This window comes from Acromyrmex echinatior, chromosome 5, assembly GCF_024713525.1.
Source record: "Acromyrmex echinatior isolate Ae372 chromosome 5, ASM2471352v2, whole genome shotgun sequence".
In the NCBI taxonomy this organism is placed as follows: domain Eukaryota; kingdom Metazoa; phylum Arthropoda; class Insecta; order Hymenoptera; family Formicidae; genus Acromyrmex; species Acromyrmex echinatior.
This window is the reverse complement of record NC_141856.1, coordinates 5,696,683-5,722,246: the sequence shown is the minus strand read 5'-3', so window position 1 is coordinate 5,722,246 and position 25,564 is coordinate 5,696,683. Positions and strand designations below refer to the sequence as shown.

The window sequence follows — 25,564 nt, the reverse complement described above, 5'->3', positions numbered from 1 at the left end:
TATAATTATTATAACATATATAACTTCTTCACTTTCTTAAAAATTTTACCAATTTATCAGTTTCTCAATTTCCTCACGTTTCACAAGACACGACTATACGTCACAGAATTCATTTTCTTATTTCATTTTGTTTTAATTGTATGACCATATTATCTAGTATTAGTTGTATTTATAGTTGTATTCTAATGAATGTTTTACGATATTGAGAAGAATCCATATTAGAATCGAAACGTCTATTGTATTGAATAAATTTATTACACGTGTACATCCTGTGTTCAGCTCTCATAGGCATTATCACTCTTTGATTAAAAAATTTTATTGAAAGGACTGAATAGAATTATATCAATTACATTCATTTAAGTATAAAATGAAAACATTAGATCAATTATTCATTTCTCTTTTCTTCATAGCAACGACCTGTATGCATTGCTCGTCAAATCCTGCAGTATTTTCTCCTGGGCTACGGGGTTGTCCTTCGGTATCTGTGCGTTTTTAAATAAATGTCATTCAGACATATATTTAAAATATACATATATGAGTATTGCCAAATTATTAATCGATAAATATAATTTAAAATAATTTTGAAAAATATTAATAATATTCGTTAAAACATTTGGATTGTGAATATTTTAATTGTACTTTAACTATAATAATGTTCACATTTATAACACCAAAAACATCTGTAACCAAAATATTCTTTGCATAAGTTACGGAAGCGATCAAATCGACGGTGTAACATCATCTTATATTCAAATTGGTGGATGTAAGATGAACACTGCATATGGATCTAGGATTCTCCTTGTAGTAAATTATCTCGGGACTATCGCTTGCGGCTTATAATAAATATGAAAGCTAAGGGGGAAGAGAGAAAGTGCCTTGTATGTGCGTACCATATGTCCGGCTCTGTTGACCCAATACATCCTGAAGTTGTCTTGAACCTTGAAATAGCCCTCAATGATGGATTTAACGACGAGCGAATTCCTATCTGAATTTTTCCAGGTGTCGGCGTTTTTCCATTTCAGTTTTTCGACCCAGTGAAGAGTGCCTAAAGTATATACCGGGTGATTAAAAGCGTTACAAATTTTTATTTCGACAAAACATTTTTCACAAATCGTAACTCGAAAAGTACTTTAATGAAATAATATTTTATTACAGTATTTTGAAAAGTTCCTAAGGTGAGCTACGAGAATATGCAATAAAAAATGGAGAATTTCAATCAAAAAATTCTGTGTGATCTTGACAACGTCACCCAAGCTCAAATCAATGATATTATCTCATGTCCTTTTCGAAATTACAAATCTTTTGTATGAAATATTTTTCTCTAAAATGTTTTGTTTTCGAGATAAACATTTATAACGTTTTATTTTGAACACCTAGTATACCGGGTGTTTCAGACCGTACACCCCATTTAAAAGCGAGGAAAGTGGTTATGAAAAATATTTTAGACAAATTTGAGGATTAAGTAATGTATTACATGGGCATATGCGATTGAGGAGACTTTAATCAAATGAGATGTAAATCCGATCGTGCGACTTCCACGCGGTAAATCTTGGGTAATGTTAACGTCGGCAATACTAAAACTTTGAAGTCTCATAACTTAGGAAGATTTCAATTAAAAAGAGTTTGTAACCAATGTTTCGAAAACGCCTTGAAATGAACTACAAAAATATGTAATAAAAGATATGGATTCCCGTTTAAAAAATTCAAATCGACCTTGACCTGACGTTCACATCACCACCCAAAGTCAATTGCATACGCCCATGTAATACATTACTTGATCCTCAACAATTTTTGTCTGAAATATTTTACAAAATAATCACTTCTTTTGTTTTTAAATGAAATACAAATGCTCTAAAACACTCAGTATATAGTAATGATAAAACTTATATGAAAATAATATAAAAACGATGTAATAGGTTGTAGTAACATGTAATATGAACTGGATAGTTAAAGATAATACTAATTACTTAATCAGAAAATTGGCGATTTTATAAAAAAATACGTAAAAGATATTAAAAACACATACACGAGAATTTATGTTGTCATATCAATTACAGAATGAAAATTAATGATGTTTTTTAAGTCAGCTTAAAGCTTAAGTAGTTTTTAACATAAATGTTATTAAAACGCAAAAAAAGAATTTATTCTATTAAAAAAAATATTTAAAACTATTGAGTGATTTTACTTCTAAAATATTAATATCAAAATATTATCGCAGGAATAATAATAATAATAGATAGAACAAATTTCTTTTAATTAATATTTTTAATAATAATACCGTACTGAAAATGTTTATTAAATGTAAAGATTAGGAAAGTTTAATAAAATAATGCATCAGAAAATAAATTTAGGTATCACTAGGAAAAATGTTTTGTTCCGTGAATTAAAATTTTCCTGTAACAACAAAAATTTTTGGTTAAAATGTACTAAATAAAATTATAATTTTATATGCAAACTAAATTATTTAATTAGTATACAAAAATATTTGTGTTATTTATAAAGTAGAGAAATTATTTTGTAAAAGCAACTTTTTTAGCTAAAACTAAATTTTTTATTATATAAAGAAGATATTTTGTTGCTATTAAAAATCCCTTAATTAAATTTTGCTGAAGGCATTAAATCTTTTTCCTAGTGTAACAACAACTTACCTAGTGTATCAACGATTAAATCCATTTGTCCATTGTACACAAATATGTTCAAGTCGGTTTCATTCAGTAATGCTTCCACTAAAATAATTACATTTATATTAGTAACTAGAATATATTATAAATTCTAATTATGCGGAGTAATAATTCTTTACGTCATAAATAAATTTGATTTAAAGCGAATGTATTAGAATGCATTGTAGCAGTCAATTAATTTATATATTTATACAATATATAAATATTGTTTTATTTTATCAAACTGCTTCAACAATTTCTTTTATGCGAGTTGCCCAACTTTTACATTGGCTATGCTTGGAAATAACTATCTCCATCAATCAACACCAATTTCTTCCTTTCGCTTTCGCTACAATGACATTCTGTCAATACACTTGGCAGATACCTATGTGAGTAACAGGTTTCATAAAATCTTCTGCTAAGTATTCAAAAACGTCAGAGGATTGACTGCCGTGAACGAATTTGATACCAAGCGCTTTCTTTACTGGACCGTTCATCAAATTTTCGAGTGAGAAAGCCTTATCTGCACTGAGATTTTGATACATGACTGCAATTACAAAGAAAGAAATGCACAATGATACATAATAATAATGACATTTCGATAAAAGGAATCTTGTAACATGTTGAGTGTTTTTTATATTAATATTAAAAATGGAATCAAAATTTCGTTTTATATATATATATGTATAAAGTAATTTTATAAAACAATGTAATAATATTATATTACCAAGTTTGTTTTTAAATGAAACAAATTTTTGATAATTGAAAATCCATAATGGAGACTGTTTTGTAAGAATATTGTAAAAATCAATATTGTCACTCTTCTCTAAAATGACCATTTCTGTATTAGACCATTCTTGAGTTGCACTTCTCCAATTGCCAAGTTCGACATTGTTTTTTACTTTTTGTGCTGCAGCATCAATTTTTTTGAAACCTTCTGTGTCCACCATACCCTGCGAATTATACATAGTTTTCCTAATTATATAAAGTTAGAATTATATTTAAAGTTTTATATAAATTTGCTTTAAATAAATAAAACAGAAAACTTTTTTTTGTATGGTCAATTAGCATCGATAAAAAAGAACGACGAGGAAAGAAGTTGATATTATTCTTCAATAATCGGATCTTGAGATTGGATCTCTGATTATTGTCTGTTGTGTATCAATTACATTTCCTCGGCGATATTATTTATCGCAATAGCTTTTTTTATTTAATTGTTGTGTCAAATAGATCTATTTTATTAATAAATAAATCATGAGCTCATACGGACATTACAATTAATGATGATAAATAATCCTACTTACAGTGTTGAGCAAAAATGGTGCCCATGTCATTACGGAATCGATAGGAGAGATCCAAGAGTCTCCGATTCCTTTTAGATTACTCTTGATAGTACCCGCTTTCTGATCCTGCAGAACATTCATATATATATATACACTCATATATACATGTGAATTTCACAGTCTTTTATAAGAAACATAAGTTATTTCATCATATTCAGTAAATTCTTACGATGTCATTATCGTTACTATCATTTGTGTAGACATCATCTATAATTTTCTAAATTATTAGATGACTATGCACATATAAATATTATGGCTTTGCATGCAACAGAATGTTTTTCTTATCATCATTAATTTAAATTTTTTATATAATTTTTATATATTATAATTTTGACGATCTAATAATGCGTCGTAAAAAAAATTGCAGTTTGTTTTAAAAAAGAACAGATCTTATAATTAATAAGAATTTCTTTTTGTCACATTTTTTTAAATTTTAATGTCGCTGTTTCTTTTAATGGGATCAAATTTTTTCTTTTTATTATTTTTTTTTAATTAGCATGTTTGTATTTCTTACTCGATACCAGAGTAACGCAAACTCCGCGCCCATTTTTCCGCCATACGATTCAGTTGTGATATACGTCGGAACAGCTTTGAATTCAGGTAATTTCTTATAAAATCCTCGCATACATTCCACGAGGTCCTTTGCGATCTGCTTGTTTGTCCTCGTGTATGCTGATTTGCTTTTAACGTAACTGTATCCGGTACCAACAGGATTGTCGATGAAGAGAACATTATAATTCTTGACCTATAAATAAATTATACATCGACGATGTTATCCACTAAAAATTATTTTGTAATTAAAGGTACGAGTTGCAACTAGATGACGAGTGTTGGAAAATCAATCTAATATTTAATGATTAAATTAGAAGTACATAAAGGTATATAAAAACATAACCAAATGTTTCAACCTTTATTGAGTCATCCTCAGTGTACAATTTTATAAAACTAAACAAACTTGCGATTTAATCGTCGACATACGATATGGTCAAATTACATATTAGTTAATGGTTATTTTAATCTAGATACTAAAAATGCTTTTAATCTTAAAGAAATTGGATGAATTTGAATTGTGTTATTGTCTGCAATAATTGAAGGATGGAGAAGGAAGAACAACATCAGGGGTACGGACATAAAATATTCGAGGAGGAATAGTAACATCGCAAAAATTTTGAATAAAAATATATGATAGAACTGTTATATCTATGTCGACGATTAAATCATAAGTTTGTGTAATTTTATAAAATTGTACACTGAGAATGACCCGATAGGGGTTGAAACGTATGGTTATGTTTTTATATGTCTTTATGTACTTCTAATTTAATCATTAAATATTAAATTGATTTCCACTCGTCATCTAATTGCGACTGGTAGCCTTACAAAATAATTTTTATCATTTGATATATATATATATATATATATATATATATATATATACATTCGTTATCCACTAAATTATAAATCTATATAAATTTATTCGAGTAAATCTATAAACCAATTTTTAAAAAATTATATTTTTATACATTTTTGCTTATATGTAAAATTGCTTTCTCTTTTGTTACATCTCCAATAAATCAACATTTTAACAAATTTTGCTCAACAATTAAATATTTATTAATTATGCACACTATTTGATATTGTAGTGTTTGATTCTGACGAAATCTATTCTACTTTTACACAATTTAATACCCAAGTGTAATTCCTCGAATTCAAGTTCACATCAAGGGGACCTAATTCCTCGAAATTTCCATAACTCGTTGAGGATCCGCCTGGTCCACCTTGTAACCAGATGAGTAACGGTTTGTCGTAATACGAATTAACCTTTGTCGTGGTATAATAAAGCCACCAGAACATATTAGCGTTAGGGCGCACTTGAACATAATTCCATTCTTGTTCTCCATGGCCGAACCCTTTTTTTCCTTTTGTCAAAAAATTTTTAATAAAGGTAAATAAATAATTGTGTCAACATCTTCTTTTATTCTTCTTCTTTCATAATTTTTCATTTAAAAAAAGTTTCAAAGTTAAGGAATAATAGTACAATATGTATCAGCAAGTCATCTTTTAAGAAAACGTATATAAACTGTAGAGGGTAATTTTCTCATGATTTAAATAGATGGTGTAATATTTGCGATATATTAGATTTTTGATAGGAAATCATATTAATTTTCTGCACCGATCTTCACAACGAAGCGTCTCAGCTATTAACAATGTTATTCGAAAGTCGGCGACGCGAAGACGAGTAGCTGAAACGGCATATATTTGTCAAGCGAAGACCTAGGTAAATTTGCAAAGTTTTAAATGAAATCGTAAAATAAACGTTCCCGCGTCACTATGGTAAAAGCTAGAAATGCAACGGTTGAGCACTTTGATGTTTACTTGCATCAAAATTCGGCAAACTCGCAGCGAGTAAAAACATGCAGCGAATGCTTAAAATTTAACAGCCTAATCCATGCCACTACATTCTAAGAGTTTAGGGAAGAAGAAAATATTTGATAAAAATATTCCAAAAATACCTTATTCAGATAACAGGGAATTAAGGATACATACAGTATTATCTATATTATATGTTTCAATGAAAAACTAAAGTTTAAAATTATACTCACTTTTAATCACTCTTATCAATGTAAATCTAATTTATCACACAATATTAATCAAGCGATCAATTAATTCTTTATCTTTCAAGATCAATGACATTAATCAAGCGATTAATTTTTTATCTTTCAAGATCACTGAACATTACATTGTTATATTTTTATTTATAGAAATTTAAAGAAAATGTGTATACAAACAGTAATATATTTTAAAATGGTACTGTAACTTCTCAATAAGTATTTTTAATATGGCACAAAAAAACTTTAGTAATAAAACGTAAATAAATTAATTTTTTAAAATTTGTTACCTTATGTCTTATGTCTCTATTATGATTGGCTGATTGTTTTACTGCTTACGTATTACTGCTTCACATTCTTTTGTGTGTTATAGCTTTTAAACATAAGATAAGATTCATAAGATTTCTTTGTTATTTTTACTCAAGAAATAATTATTTGTTAAATGACTGTCTAAATTTTCATAAACCTAAAAAATAGACAATTATAATTCGTATTGAATCGAAAATAAATAAATAAATAAATAAATAAATATGGATATGTATATGAATTTGTTCTAAAATATTTAAGCACTAAACCACTTTGACAAAAATAAGTTTTTTTCTCTTGATGATTTAAAAAGTAGGTAGATACACAATTAATGTGTTTCATAAACTCACACATTTCCAAGAAATTTATTTTCAAAAATAAGATTTTAACTGTTACAAAATCTATTATTGACTAATCTGCTGATAATCGGCTGATAATCGGCTTGCCATTAATTATGTTTATACTTTGCTGCATTATCGTGTAATATGAATGTAACTGTGTGACAAAATTTATTAGACCAAAGATTAACTCATCCCAGGATAAGGACACGAATATTATATTGATAAGGACCCGAATTGAAGGGTCGAAACATTTATTTTATTCGTTTTGTTACATTTATAAGAAGATAAAGAGTTTACTGTGCATCCGACTAGCTAATGTAGGCTCTGATAGGTTTTTTTACTGATATCACCACGTCACAGCACACTTTATCCTAGAGATGTCCAATGGACGATTTTAGGATATCGCAATAATCTTGTGATATTCGTGGATGATTCCAAGATATTCAACGAATATTCAGGATGTCCGCATGTATGAGATGTCCCACGGACATCTTAGATGACATCCGTGAGATGTCCAAGGAACTCCATGTGATATCACAAGTATATATGCGTGTGTATATATGTGATTGTTATCTAAAATAAAAGCGATATGTTTTATCATATTACGGAAACGAGAAATATATATATATATTTTTTTTTATTGTTTATTATATAATATTATTATATAATAAAATAAAAGATTAATTGGAAATAATATATATCAGATCTTGTAATTTATATATTCTTAGGCTACGTTCGAAAACATTATCCGAGTACCTCTGTGTCGCTTTGTCCTTGTTATTCCCATGTTAAACAAGAATAAGATGATACACGGGAGCATCCGGGTAATGTTTTCGAATACAGCCTTAGTACAACATTTAGTATAATAAAAATATTTGTAAGTTTCATGAGACATATCTTAATTGGCATGTAGTACGTCGTATCGTTTGTGTCCAAAATAACTATCACATATTCTTTACTTCTCTAATCTTTTAATTCTGACACTCCAACTGTAAATTTTTGTATTCTGGACATCCTTAGAACATTTGGAGAATTGTATTGTGTGATGGAAGGATTTGAATATGGTAAGATATTTTAGATATTTAAGATATTAATAGAATATCTTACGATACTGGAATGAATTAGTTTGTAGATATTGTTATTAATTATAAAATTAATTTGAAGATGGCTTAAAAATGAGCCAAAATATAAGTCAAAATGTAAGCGAATTATTTAATACAGACTTTTGTATCCATATTGTTTGTTTTGCGCAATAATTACCGCGCCTGATTCCTAGTTTACCTATTTTCTTTAGGATATCTTACGATTTACACGATATTTTCTTTGAATATTCCGAATGGGGATCTCTTTGTTAATATGGCATAATTTGGGATATCCTCAGGATAAAGTGTGTTGTGTAGAATCTTACCAATGCTGCCAGAAACAAAGCACAACACGGCAAAAGTATAAACAAATAGAACTCGCATTGTCTTGTTTTGTGCAGTGAAGACTAAAACTGCTGCAAGTAATGTATATGATTTTATAGTTTTGTTTATCACAAACCACACAATTTATATCAGTCGCATTCCATTGATAAAATAAAATGAGAACTTCGCTCCTAATGTTTTCTTTCTTCTGGCTTATTATCAGTTATCTTCAGTTAATCTTTGGATAAATCAAAAGCTCATTATAAGCCATTTATATCTTTCAGTAAACTTTATTATATTTATCGATTTGTAACAAATAATGGACTGCAGTTCCTTTATTTACAATATTCAATACTGCAGCTTTATAGAGAATAGTGATAAAAAGCACAAATTTTTATAAACACTATAAAGAATAATTTATTATTATTTAGTGTGATTTTATATTATAATTAAATTATATATTTCTGTAACAAAAATCACATTTTAGTTTTTAAACAGAAAGTGTTATACTTTGATACATTGGCTGTGTTCCAGAATTGACTGAAAATCTATAGTGCACGTAACGTAAACTGTAGCATTTTCAGTGTTGGCAGTAAATTTGGAACACAGTCATTGTTGGTTGAAGAAAATGCCACAAATTTAAACATTATTAAGATGATTTTTTTCTTCTATTTTTTATTATCAAAATAAATATAGAAATTTTCGTGAAAAATTCATTTTTTTTTTTTTACCGTTTTGATTCTCTATTCAGCATTAGGACTGTTTTTCTGTGGCTGAACCAGTGTACATTTTTGAAGCTTAAAGTGAAATAGGTATATATTTGATATTTGTCGAAAGCGAGAAAGAGAGTTCTAGTGTAGTCTAGTGCAGGAACAGAAAAGAAACCATAAATCATGTTTCAAAATGCTCATGAAAGTCTTTAATATACATTAAATGCGTTTTGTTATTCTCAGTATTAGATGCTATATGTATTTTGATTGCTTTGCTTTTGAGTAAAACGCATTCGCTTAAAAGATACTCCACTTAAGTGATATTTATAGATATTGAATTGAGAGATTCACACATATTATATCTACATGCATTAAACTTGATCCTATCTCTAATGACGACGTAACTCGCTGATTTAGAACCGATAGAAGGATTTAACATTCCGCTTATGGTACATAAGCATCGATCACGGAAAATAGTTACGAAAGAGAAAGTAGCGCCGTCATCGTTCAAGCATTTGACTGTATGCGATGATAAAAAGAAAAAAGAAAAAAAAATAAAGAAAGGAAAAAAGAGAAAGATCGAAGAAAAAACTGTACGCGCCAAGCGTGCAACGAAACGAGAAAACACGAAGCAAGTGAAAAAGAGGAGGCACATACTCTCCTTTCGTGTTTATTAATTTGATTATCCGGTTGCTGTTCACAAAGTCGTCGACCCAAATTGACTTTCCTTGCTCGGGCTTTAACGACACTCGGAAAATTGTGTGTCGAGAGAACGCATAGAAAAGAATCGTTTTTTTTCTCCTAATAATTTCCAGGCAATAAAGCGGTCGCATCGCGTCCACGAAGAAAGCCATAGTATAAGCTCGTTAGGCATTACATCACTACAAAAGAAAAAAAAGGCAAGAGAGAGAAAATCCAGATAATATATTTTTTACAATAAATTATTTAATTTTTAAAGATTCTTATTATAGCATAAAATTATAAAATATTAATATTCTTATAAGGTGCTTATTAAAATTATTAAATTTGTTTGTCAATTTAATATGTAAAATTATTATTCTAGTTCTGTCCATTACATTTCAAGACTTAAATAAATTTTGGCTCGCGGTTTACAGACTTGAGTAAGTAATAAAGTACGTACAAAAAGTATTTGTATCGAATTGCTGTTGAATCGATATAAATTTGATGATTTTAACACCAATTTGACGTCGATTCGACGTTTAATTAACGATCATTTCTTGTTGGATAATTAACAATTTGTTCATAAAGAATAAAATAGACTATATGTTTCTTAAAATTATATATACCAAAATGATATGTATTAGCTATATAAAATATATCATCCGAAAAATAAGCGAAAATTAAAAATTGTATTGTTCGAATGCTCAAGAAGTACAGATGAGAAATTTAGCTTCTAAAATCAAGAATACATATGAAGCTCATTTGTTTATATTAGAACAGAATATATTATATAAAATTGCCAATTAATGTTTATTTTTTGTCCAAGGCTTTTTTTATAACAAATTTCCTTGTACAAATACTTTTTGCTCTCACTATATATAAATCACTATATATAAATTCACGAAATAATTTAAACGTTACTCAAGTAACACACCAAGTCAAGAGAAAATATAAATAACTTTATTTTGACATTATAAAAGTCAAAGTAATAATTTCTAGTACAAAATGTACTGTTTATTGACAATAAGAATAACAAAATTTTAACCGTTTTATTAAATTTTTGTCAAATTTGCGTTTAATTTCTTTACAGTGAGGATGACCTAATGATAAGGTCGAAACGTATGTTCTAAGAATTTGAAATACATGAAAATCTGACTTGTAGCCCCTTCTTGTTATTTATTATTCAAAATAAAGTCATTTTAATTTTTTGTTGGCTTTTTTTTGTATATTCTTTGGATAAGGCCGATTAATAAGCTGATCTTTGATTTCTTATATTTAAGACAGTTTTAAGATGTAAGCCAATTAGGCGATATTCATCATTAATTCTTGTATTTAGACTATCTTAAACACAAATCTTAAGTCATGAACCAATCAAAGAGCTGTATAAACATCTTAAGATATTACTTAAGATAACCGACCGTAAGAACGGGCTATGAATGCTTGAGAAAATAGGATCATTTCTCTTAATTAAAAAAAAAAAAATTAAAAAAAAGAGAGAACAAGAAAAGGATAAGTGAAACGATTGAATTCGCACGGAAGCCTAATTAAGTCTTTCATTGCGAGAAATTCTTTTCTGTTCTCAGAAGGACTTTTGCGAAAGAGGCTCGATCCATTCGCGTGTTTTCACGAACACGCACGCGTTCACCAAATGTTGCTACTTAATTGACATTCGCTTCACGTTTGGCTTCGCCAAACGCACGCGCTCCTCGCTCTGTATAGTATTCCTGACAGGTTATTCGGTCTATTACTACTCCGGAAATTATCAACGAGGCATGAAAAGGCCACGTAGACTCTCTCGATTCTGTCGAAATCGGGAACGTGCGGATATACCATGGACTACGCACTGTGCCTTGCGTAGTCCATCTGTTTATTCAGAACGACCGTTTGCACGGTTCAACATCGTAGTTACGTGGTAACTTACAAGTAAAACGTGAATGAAATCTGTACATCGCGCGCGTACGTAATTTTTGTGTTCGATCACAAGAAGGAAATCTATTCAACCGATATACCGAGTCAAAAGAGAACCCCGTTGGTTCTCGGCGTGAATGAAACTGGCTCGTTAGTGGCCTAATTAAATATCGACAAGCGGTATCTAAGCAATTAGGCAGATTCATCAACTAATAGATGTTCCGTACGGCCGAATCCAGGTAATAAAGAGATAATGAAAATAATGGCCGGCGCGGCAGGATGTAGGTATATATGAGAGAAAAAGAGGGACGATAATGAGAAGCTCGATCAATGGCTCGATCAACGATCGTTCGTTCCTCCGGAAGGAGTGCTTGGTCCTCGATGTTGATAGATCGTTACGGGAAACGCTCATAGCTTCCATTATGCAAATTAATAGCAGATAACGTTAATTAATGCACCCTGTCGTTCCGCTTGTCCCATCAGACAGCTCTGTTTGCAGCTGGTGGCCTCGCGCGTACCGTCTCATCTCGCGGCGTACCAGAAGGCGTGCGCGTTTCGCATTCGAAGATACGTATCCGGCCCAATCTTCTGTACCCGACTTGTGAGAATAAACAAACTATTAAAATTCGCCAGAAATACGTATGCTCGTACGGTGCGGCTAGTCTGTTGGACGTGTCTGTTCTGACTTCGACTTGAGAACGGGATGGAGTCCTCGCGGCGCGAAAGTCGCAAAGCTGTCTTATATATACAAATACATATTATGTTAAATATATTATGTTATTATATATACAGGGTGTCACAAAACTGGCAATAAATATTTTTAAGATTCTTTGTAATATTTTAAGACAAAAAGTTTTAATACAAAAATGCTGTGATAGTTTCACACCCACACACACACACGAATGGAAAGAATTTGAAAATTACGAATGATAGGACTAGAATTTCCTTCAGGGATGATAAGACGATGAGTGGGAAGGAATTAAATTTTGTTATTATCAAAGACATAAAGTTCGAGGAAACTGTGATAGCCTTGGCATTTTTGTTTTAAAATGTTACAAAGAGATCTTTAGAATACTTATCGTGAATTTTGAGTTGAAACACCCCATATATTATATATATATATATAATATAATATATGTAAATTATATATACAATATATATATATATACAATATATCTTCCTATATTATAGACTTTCTAGATGAGGCTAAATATTAGTTATGTCGCACGCATGGGTGAGTACGCGAAATGCACGACGTCGCGAATCGCCGGAAGAGAACTCTTCTTCCTCCATCATTATGATCAGAGAAATGGTCACAATTAACGCGATTATATCTTGTTTTATCGCCCGGAAAATCTTAATGTAAGACAATCGTTAATGCGACCTCATTGGGCTACGGTCGGATGGCGATAATATCGCCCTTTCGTTACAACCTGTGTAACTTTCCTTTTGACATAACGCGATTGCGACTCGTTGGCATCAGAGAGATGTGATACACGAGCGCAATTATGAAGTCACTTCACGATTACCTATGTACCCTGAAGAATTGCGGCAATCGGCCGCTGGTCAGGAAAGCCTGAAAGGCTTGATCTAGCCCGAGTTTGCGTGCAATCGACGATCCAATACAACAAACTGTTTATGTATATAATATCTGCACGAATAACGCGAAACGTTCGTACGTAATGATGAAGTTGAACGATCGAGTTGTGTAACGTGCCAGCAGAATCGCCCGCAGGAAAACTGTTAATGGATTTCGAATGAGGCAAAGTACCTAAGTTACTTCCTGGTGGGAGAGTATTTTTTTTTATTTTTATTTTAACACAGAATACGACACGAATTTTTCTTCTTTGCCGTGTAAGAAAGGACGCGTGGATTTTAGTATTGATAAATTATACTCGAGTCTAGTACTAATAAATTATACGCGATGACGATGTGTCAATGCCCGCGTAATAATATTTTATGTACATTTTTTATATACATGAAGAGCGGAGACTTTGCGAGCAGCGAGGAGGAGGTGAAATCTTTGACGCGATCTCGAGGAACATCGACCTCTTTGTCGGCAAAAATCACTTCGCTAAGTCTCGAAATAAATCTCAATTAATATAAGTCGGCTGCTACTTCATCCGTAATGAATGCAACCTTAAATTATCCTCACTACCGTGCAAATGGCTTGCAATGATTACTGCTGTGTATAAATGCGGAAAGAAAGCGGACGTACCGTGACGCCGGCTTTGTAAATTTTCCTTGCAATAATGCATCGCAAAAATGTACGGAAAGTAATTTTCGATTTGTCATTTAATAAATGCCAATTTAATCGAAGGCTTTTTGTATATCTGGCGCATTTTTCTTTCTCTTTAGTTCCTCGGAGTTCTCGGAGAGAATTGATGTATCGGGAATTCAAGCTGCCGTATTTGATGAGGAATTACCGTTCAATATTTATGTTCGCTTATCATCAGCTCTATGTATTTTAACAAGCTTTAAACAAATTGGACAACACACTTGAGACTCATCCCAATACGGTCTGCCGCGTATTCTCGAGACACAGTGAAAGTAACCGAATCGATTATCTTCTTGAAGACAAAAAAAGTCGAAAAGACAGCTGCCACTGACATCGTATCGGAAGAAAGTCAAAGTAATCCCGCCGTGCGGGACCCGGTAACTCTCACAGTTTCTCGCTTCGTCGCGTCTCTCCTGCATGACGGAAAAAAAAAAAAAAAAAAAAAAATTGAGGATATTCTTTGCGTGCGGGTGTTCCAAATTAAAATTAGCCTCACGAGACAATTGTGTGTGCAAGAAGAAATGAATATTTCTATCAGTTTGGCTATTTTCTAATTTAATTTAATTTATTTGACTAATCGACTTTCTCACAATTAGAAGAATTTCCTTATAGGCTTTTGATTTGTTCTTTTATTGTTCTTTTATCACCTGTTTACACAATCGTTTATACAACGTCATATCGTCGATTACAGAACACCCTGTACCGGATAATCGCGGTTTTGCTTCCTGATCGTCTCACGTCGACGCAACTGGCGCATCTCTCGAGGAACATGCCGTCGGTGAAAGGTAGTCACGTTGCATGTTTTTCGCAGGAGCGACAGTAACCCTGAGGAAGAAAGTCAGAGTGAGACTCCGCAGGTGGTGAACGCGAACCTGGTACAGGCGAAATTGTTCTCACGTGAATTACGAAACCGCGGTTTTCCGTGTTGCTGCGTCGTGAGACGCGCACCGATATCAGATGAGAAAGGCATTTCTCCGTCTCCTCCTCGTCACGAGATCTGGGAACGGAGATGATCGGAGTTTTTTTTTTGTATGCGATTTGCACCGCGAGACATCGGCGTTAATTCATTCGCACATGACTGAAGCAAGTATCATTGATTACGTTGCTCAGCAAGTTGTAGACTGTTCTCGAGATTACGATTACACTTTATGGGATAATAGGTATTTATTTATTATCCCAAGAAGTTGAAGATAAAAAGTTTCTTGAGAAAATTGTTTTAACACGCGTAGAAATAATATTGCTTTCTTCGAGACAAACAATGTAATGAGAAAGTCCATTCTCCCTCGCGGTTGCGATCGTTTAAAAGACCCCGATAATAATTAACGAGAAAGTCATTACCGGTTGTACGTCGCATGTCATCGGACACTGACCGGTTATATATGAGCGCTTACGTTCGCCGGTGATGTTCGCTCCTATTATACTTGTTCAGACAAATTTAATCAATAATTACAGAAGGGAAATTTCGTTGGATTAATCAGCCTTACTAATAAATCTTATTAAAAATCTCGGAAACGTTTCTTCCAAGGAAGCGTTTCCGAGATTTTTAATAAGATTCAATGAATTTTAACAAAAGGTACCCTTTCTGTGGATCTTTTGGGATATAAAAATCTCTTTACTTTTTTTATATACAATCAATTAAAAATTATATGATCAACATAAAGTATGTACATGTTAGAACTATAAAGTTTTTACATAAGTTTTTTTTACAAAGAAGTTCCTTGAAAAAAGTTTCTAACACGTACATACTTTATGTTGATCATATAATTTTTAATTGATTGTCTATAAAAGAAGTAAATAGCTTTTCATATCCCAAAAAATCCGTAAAAAGGGTACCTCTTGTTAAAATTCATTGAATTGCATTACGTTTCGTTCTACTGCTTTGTCGTCCCGCATTCGCTATGAAGCATGAATCCCCTCTCAGGGAAGATGTACATACAGAGTTGGGACCCCCATATAGCACCGTGGCTCTCTTTGTATCCCTCCTCAAAATCTGTATGTCTAGAATATCTAGACATCTAGGCAGAGGAACATTCGCTATAAAAGCCACGTATGTCACGATAAACCCGTCAGAAGAGTGACGAACCGTAAAAAAAGACGGTGGTCGTTGCCATCCTTTTCACACGGTGGGCCACCCTGGTCGAAAGAATGCGATTAATTCTGGTCAGTGTTCATCGCCGCTCATTGTCTCGTGCTTTCATTCTTCGCATCTTAATCATGTGTCAGTGCGTCTGTGATATATGTGAGATATATTTTTCGGACGAAAAGTGACGGCATTATCGGTAATATCGTTCGCGATTATCACAGATCATTCTAGATTTGCGGTTAATGACACCGTGTCGCGCGACGCGGTTATCTCTTTTATCTCTTTAGTATCAGCTTCAGTGGAATAGTGCTTTTTTAGGATACGTATCGCAAATTATAATCTAAGATCTTTGATTAATAGCGAATGGTCACACTTAATGGACATTAATGACACTGATTACAGTCATCGTACACAAATTGATGCAGAGATATGCGTTTATTATAAACATAGAAACCGGTTAAACCGTGAAATACAAATATTCAATATATTTTATTGTGCTGTTTAGACAAAGTATGTATTTTATAATTCAAAATTATATACTCACTTGGTTTAATTAATGGTTATATATCAGTACGCACTAGTGCGTTTAACTAAATGCGATATAAGTCAAAAGATTTTATTAGATTCCCACATTTTTTGGTGCTTATATCTGTATTATAATATTCTTCTAAAACAAGTTACTGAAATACATTTATTTTTCTTAACATTTACTTATGTATAAACAATGTACAATATTTCAAATAGCTTTTTATTTGAATACTTTAACATTGGGATAATTAAGAGGAATATATATACAATATATTAGAATTATTAAAAAGCAAGCGATGTTGTATTACAAGTAAAGTTATATTGTGAAGTAATATTTTAATACTGTAAATGTAGGTGACTTGTACTTTTGTTAAATTTAATCGTAGTATCTATCCATGAGTCTCTAAAAAAGTTTCTAAAAAAAATTTAAATTTTAAATTTTTTACGTGCTGTTTTAAGTTACTATCACTATCCCACGTCACATTTGCGGTATCGGGTTACCAGTGTAGAAAACTGCAAAATTTCTTGCATTTCGTGAAAGCGATTTTGCTGATAATGCCACGTGGTAATTTATTTTTATTCTAATGCCAAAAAAGTACAGAAAGCATATTGGATACGACGATCTTAAAGCCATCGAGACAGTAGCGCGGCTAAGTTAACGTAAATGGTTACAAACGAGCCAGTAAATCACTGCCATTTTCCAATGGCAATTGCTATAAGTGGGCATTCTTGTCACTTTTCATTCCGCGCGGAATGGAAAGTTGTGTAAATAGGAGTCGCACACTGGAACTATAGGATCTATATACGATCTGCATCGAATATTGCGAAATTCAACAGGATCACCTGCAACGTTACAAAGTCGAGTAGTCAAGTTAATGTCAGAGATATTCTATCTGGAATGCCCTATTCTCATCTTTTTAATTTATTTCTTTCGTTAGTTCGAAGTTCCTTCATATATCGTTGCTTTATTACAATATGCCTTATGTGACAAGATTCGGAAATATTTTATCTTGGATATTCATGCAAAATTTTTTTCTTTTAATATAATATAACGATAATAATAATGTTTTTTAAAAAATGACATTTTTATTTTCATCATTGAAATCATATCTTATTTAAAAAGTGAAGTTAAAATTTGTAATATCTTTATTTTTGTTATTTAAAGATACATACAAAAGTATTTAATTAGAGCAACGATATACAGATAATGTTTACCTGATTTCTCTCGTAGACAAGCGGAAACATAGCTATAATTTGTACTGACTACATAAAGACGATAAAGATAAAATGTGTTAATCAGCATGTAATTTCACATGCCAATGTCAACACAGAATAAGATAATATATAGGTATATAAAGTGATCATGTAAAGTCGGATTGAATTGAAAGTAAGCCAAGGTTATTATTAATATGTAGATAATCGAAAACAATTATTATTGTTATGTTAATCTGAGAAAAGGTAAATCTATGGTGTTTGATCAGTATACAATAACACAATAACATAATTACTAAAATTTCTACTGAAACGCGTTACGTCAATATCCGGCACAAATGAAATAAAAAGCAGGAGCTCGCAGTTTTTTCGACATTTCATGCCGCGATAGATTTTTTTAATAAATATTTGGATACTGATTGAGATTCTTTCTAATAAAAAGTTGTTTAAATACTCAAATGTTTAGATCCAAAGATATTTGAGCATCTCAATATATCTGAATTATCACTTAATATCTAATTATTTTATCCAACAGCTATTATTTAAGATATTATTTCATATCGAATTAAATATCCATCAAGTATATTCAATTACTCCAGTAATCACGACTTTATGTAAGATATCCTATGACTTACTATTTATTAGTCATCGACTTACTACGAGTCATCTTTCACTTGCGAATTTTTTGACTTACAGAGAACCGGATGTCGAGAAGTTATCATTAGTCGCAAACTTTCTGATATTTAAGTAATATCTTCGTAATTAATTCGTGAGTTAAGATATTTTGTTGATTTCCAATTCGCATATTTTGCTTAATAATTTAATTTGAAAAAGAATTTTTTTATTTTATAATAATTGCATTCCCGAGTCTATTATAATAATTAAGTATAATGTTATAATAATTAAGTTCCTCGTATTCAAACGTTTACAGTTTAAGAAGTATTGGTATCTTTATTGAGGAAAGATTTATCAATTCCAAATGAGGGCTGAAAAATTTGTAGATAAAAGGTGGTACGCATAGTACAGTTAGACTATTTCGGATATCTAAGTATGCATAAATAGTCAAACAGTTCCGGAATAATTCTTGTAAAAGAAAGAGAGAGAGAGAAGAGGGAGAAAGAGACAAGTGGGACACCTAAAATACTCGATATCGATTGCCGCAGGATACCGCGACAGGTATCGCCCAAGGGTAATATTTCGAGAAAAAAGAAAGAAGAATCTCGAAGCCTACTTTCCTTTAATTTAACCGTTGGTACAGGTTTTTACAGTCCTGATGGCCCGTTCTGGAAATGCAAAGACAGGTGAGGAGGATAGGTAGTCGACCCAATTCACGCTGGTGTTTACGTCGGCCACGCGTTTACGACGGACACTTTCATTTTTGAGAGACGCGCTCGTGAGCATGGACGAGCGCGTAGAAATCCGTCCACAGGATTTCCGTCACTCACTAAAAAAGAAAGACTACAAAAACTGGCGGGAAATTGATGGCGGACGATTGCGAGGATGAGATAATTATACCATCGTGACGAGCTTAAGAGAAATAAGACTAATTACCCGACGGCGAGATACCCTTTCTTTCGCACGGTCGATTACAATTAGCGTATCTTTGCTCTTTTACGAATAGACGTTTATCTCTGCATTAATTTTGCGAAAAAAAAAATTACAATATATTCTTTATACAAAGTATTAATTTTTTTGTGAAAGTCTTTATATTCTCTCCGATTTTTCATCTTTATACAAAGATTGTCATTATTAGCGTTTCTATTGTCGTTATTAGTGTTATTAAACATTAATTGAATTACTTTTACAGTATACATGCAAGTATATAGTGTATATTAGTAATTCAAGATTGAATTATTTGAAAAAGCAATGAAGATCCAGCTTCCGTAATAGGCATTTTTTCTAGTATTGATTGTGTGTCTCACATATGCGGTCTAAAATGAAAATTCTTAATATTGTTTACTTTTACAGATATTTATTTACAAAACTAATGAAAAAAAATTCTTTCAGACAATATTATACTGCCTCTTTGTTATCTCCGCACTTGGAGACCCGATTAGAACAAAGAGAGAGTGAGTATATAAATTGTTGAGTAAATAAATATATGTATAAAATATAAAAAATTTACATTTACAGCTTTATGTATTAATTATTTAAAAATATTTCTATTTATACACAAAGTCCTGTAATATTAAATGCAGTTAGAAGGGTTTAAATTTTTATTATATGACACCATTCTAACGGAAGAAATCTTTCCGTAGACCTCCCGTGAGCTCACAATATGGTGCACCACCAGCATCGTCCTACGGAGTACCGAACGTAGGACCATCTGATTCTTACGGTCCACCACCTTCAAATTCCTACGGTCCACCCTCTGATTCTTATGGTGCGCCTCCGCCACCATCGTCATCTTATGGCGTACCATCTGGACCCTCGTCATCCTATGGTGCACCACCATCGTCATCCTACGGAGCACCAGCAGGCGATCATGGATCCTTCGGTAACGATCACGGTGGATCATACGATCTAGGCGGTGGTGATCATGGTGGAGGATCCTTCGGTGGCGATCATGGTGGGGGATCCTTCGGGGGTGGTCATGGTGGAGGATCCTCCGGCGGTGGTCACAGTGGAGGATCCTTCGGCGGTGGTCACGGTGGAGGATCCTTCGGCGGTGGTCTCGGATCTTTCGGTGATGATCACGGTTCCATCGGAGGATCATTCGATGATCATCATGGAGGCGGCGGCGGTTATGGCGGTGGTGGTGGTCACGGCGGTGGTGACGGTGGTTACGGCGGTGGTGGCAGTCATGGCGGTGGTGACGGCGGTTATGGCGATGGTGGCGGTCACGGCGGAGGTGGCGGTCATGGCGGTGGTGGCGGTCACGGTGGTGGTGATAGCGGTTACGGCGGAGGTGGTGGTCATGGAGGTGGCTTTGGATCGATTTCTGATTCTTACGGGCCGCCGTCATTACCTTCCGATTCCTATGGACCTCCCTCGCATGATCATGGGCCGAAGGGCGTGTGGAAAAAGAAGTTGGTGTGGAAGCCCGAATGGAAGCAGATTTGGAAAACAGAATCGAAGATGATCTGGAAGCAGGAATGGAAGAAGGTACAGGTACCGGTTTGGAAGGAGATTCAAGTACCTGCGTGGAAGGAGATCAAAGTACCAGTCTGGAAAAAAGTTCAGAAGCCTATTTGGAAGGAGATTCAAGTACCGGTTTGGAAGGAAGTCCAAGTGCCAGCTTGGAAGAAGGTATGGAAGCCCATTTGGAAGGAAATCCAAGTTCCTGTGTGGAAAGAAGTCCAAGTGCCCGATTGGAAGAAAGTCTGGGTGCCAGAATGGGTTAAAATTGGTATACCGGGAGAACACCCTGTGGGCAAAGATCATCATGGTTGGCAGTACACCAGCCACGATCTCTGGAAGAAGAAACTAATATGGAAGCCGGTTTGGAAGAAGATCTGGAGAACAGAAAAAAAACAAATCTGGGTAAGCGACAAGAAATTAGAATGGAAGGCCGAATGGAAACAAATTTGGAAGACGGAAAAGAAGCAAATCTGGGTATCAGACAAGAAGCTAATTTGGCAGGAAGAATCGGTGCAAGTATGGGTGCCTCAAAAGAAGCAGATTTGGGTCACGCAGAAGAAACAGGTGTGGAAAGATGAATGGAAAAGCAAGTGGGTTCCGGTTTGGAAGGATGTGCAGGTACCGGCTTGGAAGAAGATCTGGAAGCCCGTCTGGGAGAAAGTTTGGGTTCCCATCGAGTCTCACGACGACGGTCATCACGGTTACAAGTAAATCGTCGTCGAGGGTCACGTTCGGCCGGTTCAGTCTTTTTTCTGCTCGTGACATCTGAAGATCGAAAGGTCAACTCGGAAAATTGTTAGAGAATCGTATCATGAAAGTCGGTCGAATTTTATAATGCTTTGTGATAATGGATTGCTCGTCGATAGATATAGATATCTCTCGAGAAGAGAAAAGGGAAGGCCGAGTAAACGTGTACCGCACGAAGAAGAGGAAAGCCTGCAACTAACAGTTAGAAAGCATCGCGACTATGAGATATGTACGAAAGTGGATGATGAAAATTTTCAATTGATCATTTTGGCGACAACGCGACTGAGTTGCGTGGTAACCAAAGTCGCTCAGCTCGCAAGAGGAACCGAAATATCGATCAACGAGATATTATCATAACGGATGTGAAAATATCATTATCTACATTTTACTATATATCTCCTGAGAAAAATGCATACTAATAACTGATCTTTAGCAAATAAATTTATAACTATAACGCATCTTTCTAGAGATTACGCGACTTGTTAAATTAAACTTTAAAGCAAACCATCGCCAAGAAAAATATCACGTTTGTCAATTATTTGTTGAAAAATAATATTATTTACCTATTTATTAGAAAAAAAAACATCCAACATTTCTTAAAATGTTACATTACATCTGTTTAATATATTATGTTACATTATTACATTATTACATCTGTTTAATATATCTATGTATTTATATCAATTAAACAATAAAATGTAAATGATGGCTCAATAGAATTAAGAATTCGATTCGTCTAAGTATTAAAAGGCTATCTGGAATCAATGCTGGATATTTATATCAACTGTTTAGTAACTTTCTACTGTTTATACATATAACAAACTGCTTTGACTTAGTAATTTTAGATTGAATCTCTGACAATGAAAATTACACATACAGACAAGAAAAGTCTTTCTTTGTTTATCTTTTTTTAGTGTGAATAATCCATAGCCTTAAAATGGCTACGTGCGTATTATTATTTTATGTAATTAATATCTTATTTTGTAAATCTTACTTTGTAAATTTTACTTTGTAAATATCGTTTGATTATTGGGATGCGTGCATGTTAATATTTTTTTATATGTTAATAAATATGATTTTATACTATATCAATTAATTTCATTTTTTTTTCATACTTAGATAATTGTTTTTGAGAAAAAAGAATCCATGTTACATTTAAATGCGCATATTTTGTGCGTTTAGGAATGTAAACACATTAATTTTTATTTAACATTATTTAAAACAAAATTCAAGTTTTCTTTTAATGTAAAAAATGCTTTAACAAAAATTTTGTAAAGTTTTATTTTAACCCTTTGTAATCACACCTCTTTAAAATTTTATGTTGGTTATTCTGGTTATTCAAAGGGCAAAATGACCCCAATATTTTAATTGATTGCCATATTTACAGCTTTTATTCTTTAAAATCACAAAAATTACTCAACATAACTTTAAACATTGCAGAATATAGAAATGTAGTGGCTTTTTAAAGTTTTTAATTTTGACGTATTTAAAAAAATAAGTGATAACATTTTAAAAAATCGTAAAAACTGACGTCCAAGGAACAATATCCGGTCTCTGGGCGAAAAAGGAGATTTTGAACTTCGGATAAATGGTAGTTTAAGTCTCATTTTAAAAAAAGATCTTAGAAATAATAAAATCTCATACCTTTTTAAGGTTCCCTAATGACTACAAAGGTCACTAGGAGTCACTAGGAGTCTTAATATAATACTTAATCAAAAGTATGTATAATCCATCAAATAAAAAAATAAAAATTTTAACTTCAAGTAAGATTTGTTTACGTTATAAGTAGAAAAATTATTTCTTTTTAAACAAAAATAAATGTAAACAATTAATATCATTTAGTGGTTTCTATTAAAGCATAAAATGTTTGAAAAAAAAGATTTGCGTAAAAACTGAGACATAAGATTTTGAATCATGATTATAATTTTTTAAATATTAATCACAATAATCATGCGTTTGAAAGTGCCTGTGTCTTCCGCAACATTTATTAAGATATTGTCTGTGAATACGATCCAGGCTCGTCCGTGAAGTCATTAATTCACATTAGCTTATAAGAAAGTACGGTGGCTTTCATACGAAGATGCGCTATGTAATACATAGAAGGGAATCAGAAGGATGACGAGGCGGAAGAGCGAGGGGAGACATGATGCTTTCTAAGGATAAGAGGAGAATCAAGTGAGCAAGCATGTCTCTCAGGGTCTTCAGGGTCGCGAGACGAGCTCATGACCTTTACTTTCTCCACAATCGTGCTTACAACAACGTGTTGTGGGGGCGAGCTACGTGAGGCTGCAAAAAAAAAAGGAGGCTGCAATCTTAGTAGTAGGGAAGGTACCGACCGGAAATAATACACGGCTGGTAAATCTTCCAAGGCAGTTTAATGAGGACGTATAGAAACCCGAAAGGGATATTGAGAGACACCAAAAGTACTTTCGATTCAGACCCGAGAGCAATCGATCAATCGGCCACACTTTCATCTTTTGGCGGCTATGATTTTGCAGATCGCCCGAAATTATTACAAGCGAAACGGAACTCTTAAATTTCTAATACTCAAGAGCTATTTATATAATATAATTATACGAAATGGCTATTTTAAATCAGCATTGAGAGAATAAAAAAACCTCTTGAAAATTAAGACTCATAACTTAAGATTCATAACTCATCAAAAACAAAAAAAAAGCAGATAATAAAAAAAGTCATCGATATCGACATACCATTTTGTTTTTAGATAATATTTCTTAAACAAAAGGTAAAAATAAAACTTTAAAAACATAAGCAAACTAAAAAGTGTCTTTTATCAGATAATATAAGCAGTTTTTATAATACTGTTTGCAATTTTGCAATAATTAATTTTTTTGTAAGATAAGGAAAATTGAGCATCTGACAAAATGGATTTCAAAACTGACACAGTAGGTAGTAGTAATGTTACATATTCCTATTCTTTTTCTTTTACAGAAATTATCTGTATAAAGTATCTAGTAAATGTGTTATATAAGATTTTTCAGAATTTTTTCACTTTGTTATAAAACATTTTTATTGAATTATATGCATATTTATTTTATGTTGTTCTGTAAGATGCAAATATATAATGCAATTTTCAAGATTTTTTCCACATATGCAAGATTGCTCAGAAATAATAATGAAATCGACATCGAATCGATTTGACATCGAAAGCATCAAATTGACGTCAATTCGATGTCGATTCTATTATCATTTCTGACCGGGTTGCTTCAGCTCCAATAAAACTATTTGACATTATAAAGCAACATTAAAAGGATTAAGTTAGTTTATGGTCTGTTTTACAAATAGGTAGCGATTTACGTTGCACTCCAATTTTAAATTTAAAATTGTATTATGAAAAAACTAAGAGAAAAAAACAGTAAAAATAAAACTAATTTAGGAAACTACAAGCATTTAAAATAACGTAATATTATCAATAATATAGCCACTTTATTATTTAAACTACGCAATTTGCAAAAGGAAATCGTAAGAATTTTATTTTCGTATTCATAGAATTCGTTTTTAGCTGATTTAATTTAGAATCAAATCACAAATGTACGAATTATAAGTTCGTACTTCTTTAATTAGCTAAACAGATCATGATTTTATTAATAAAGTACAATAGTTTCTAAAAAATAAGGGGGTGTCGCTTTAGGAGATCTATGTCAATATCGGTG

At 32.5% G+C, this 25,564-nt stretch overlaps 2 protein-coding genes across 2 annotated transcripts; one reads left to right on the top strand and one right to left on the bottom strand.

Moving 5' to 3' along the window:
- Nucleotides 1-124: 124 nt before the first annotated feature.
- Nucleotides 125-15,267, bottom strand: LOC105149460 (retinoid-inducible serine carboxypeptidase). Its single transcript, XM_011061898.2, has 9 exons — nt 8,665-15,267; nt 5,690-5,919; nt 4,518-4,748; nt 3,965-4,069; nt 3,388-3,613; nt 3,046-3,207; nt 2,649-2,726; nt 891-1,045; nt 125-482 (listed from the first exon to the last, which is right to left on the bottom strand). Exons 1-9 carry the CDS (start codon nt 8,720-8,722, stop codon nt 405-407), a joined length of 1,323 nt encoding a protein of 440 aa, XP_011060200.1. The 5' UTR covers nt 8,723-15,267; the 3' UTR covers nt 125-404.
- A 1,018-nt stretch (nt 15,268-16,285) lies between these two features.
- On the top strand, nt 16,286-22,978 carry LOC105149459 (uncharacterized). Its single transcript, XM_011061897.2, has 3 exons — nt 16,286-16,399; nt 20,070-20,131; nt 20,321-22,978. Exons 1-3 carry the CDS (start codon nt 16,385-16,387, stop codon nt 21,852-21,854), a joined length of 1,611 nt encoding a protein of 536 aa, XP_011060199.2. The 5' UTR covers nt 16,286-16,384; the 3' UTR covers nt 21,855-22,978.
- Nucleotides 22,979-25,564: the final 2,586 nt, after the last annotated feature.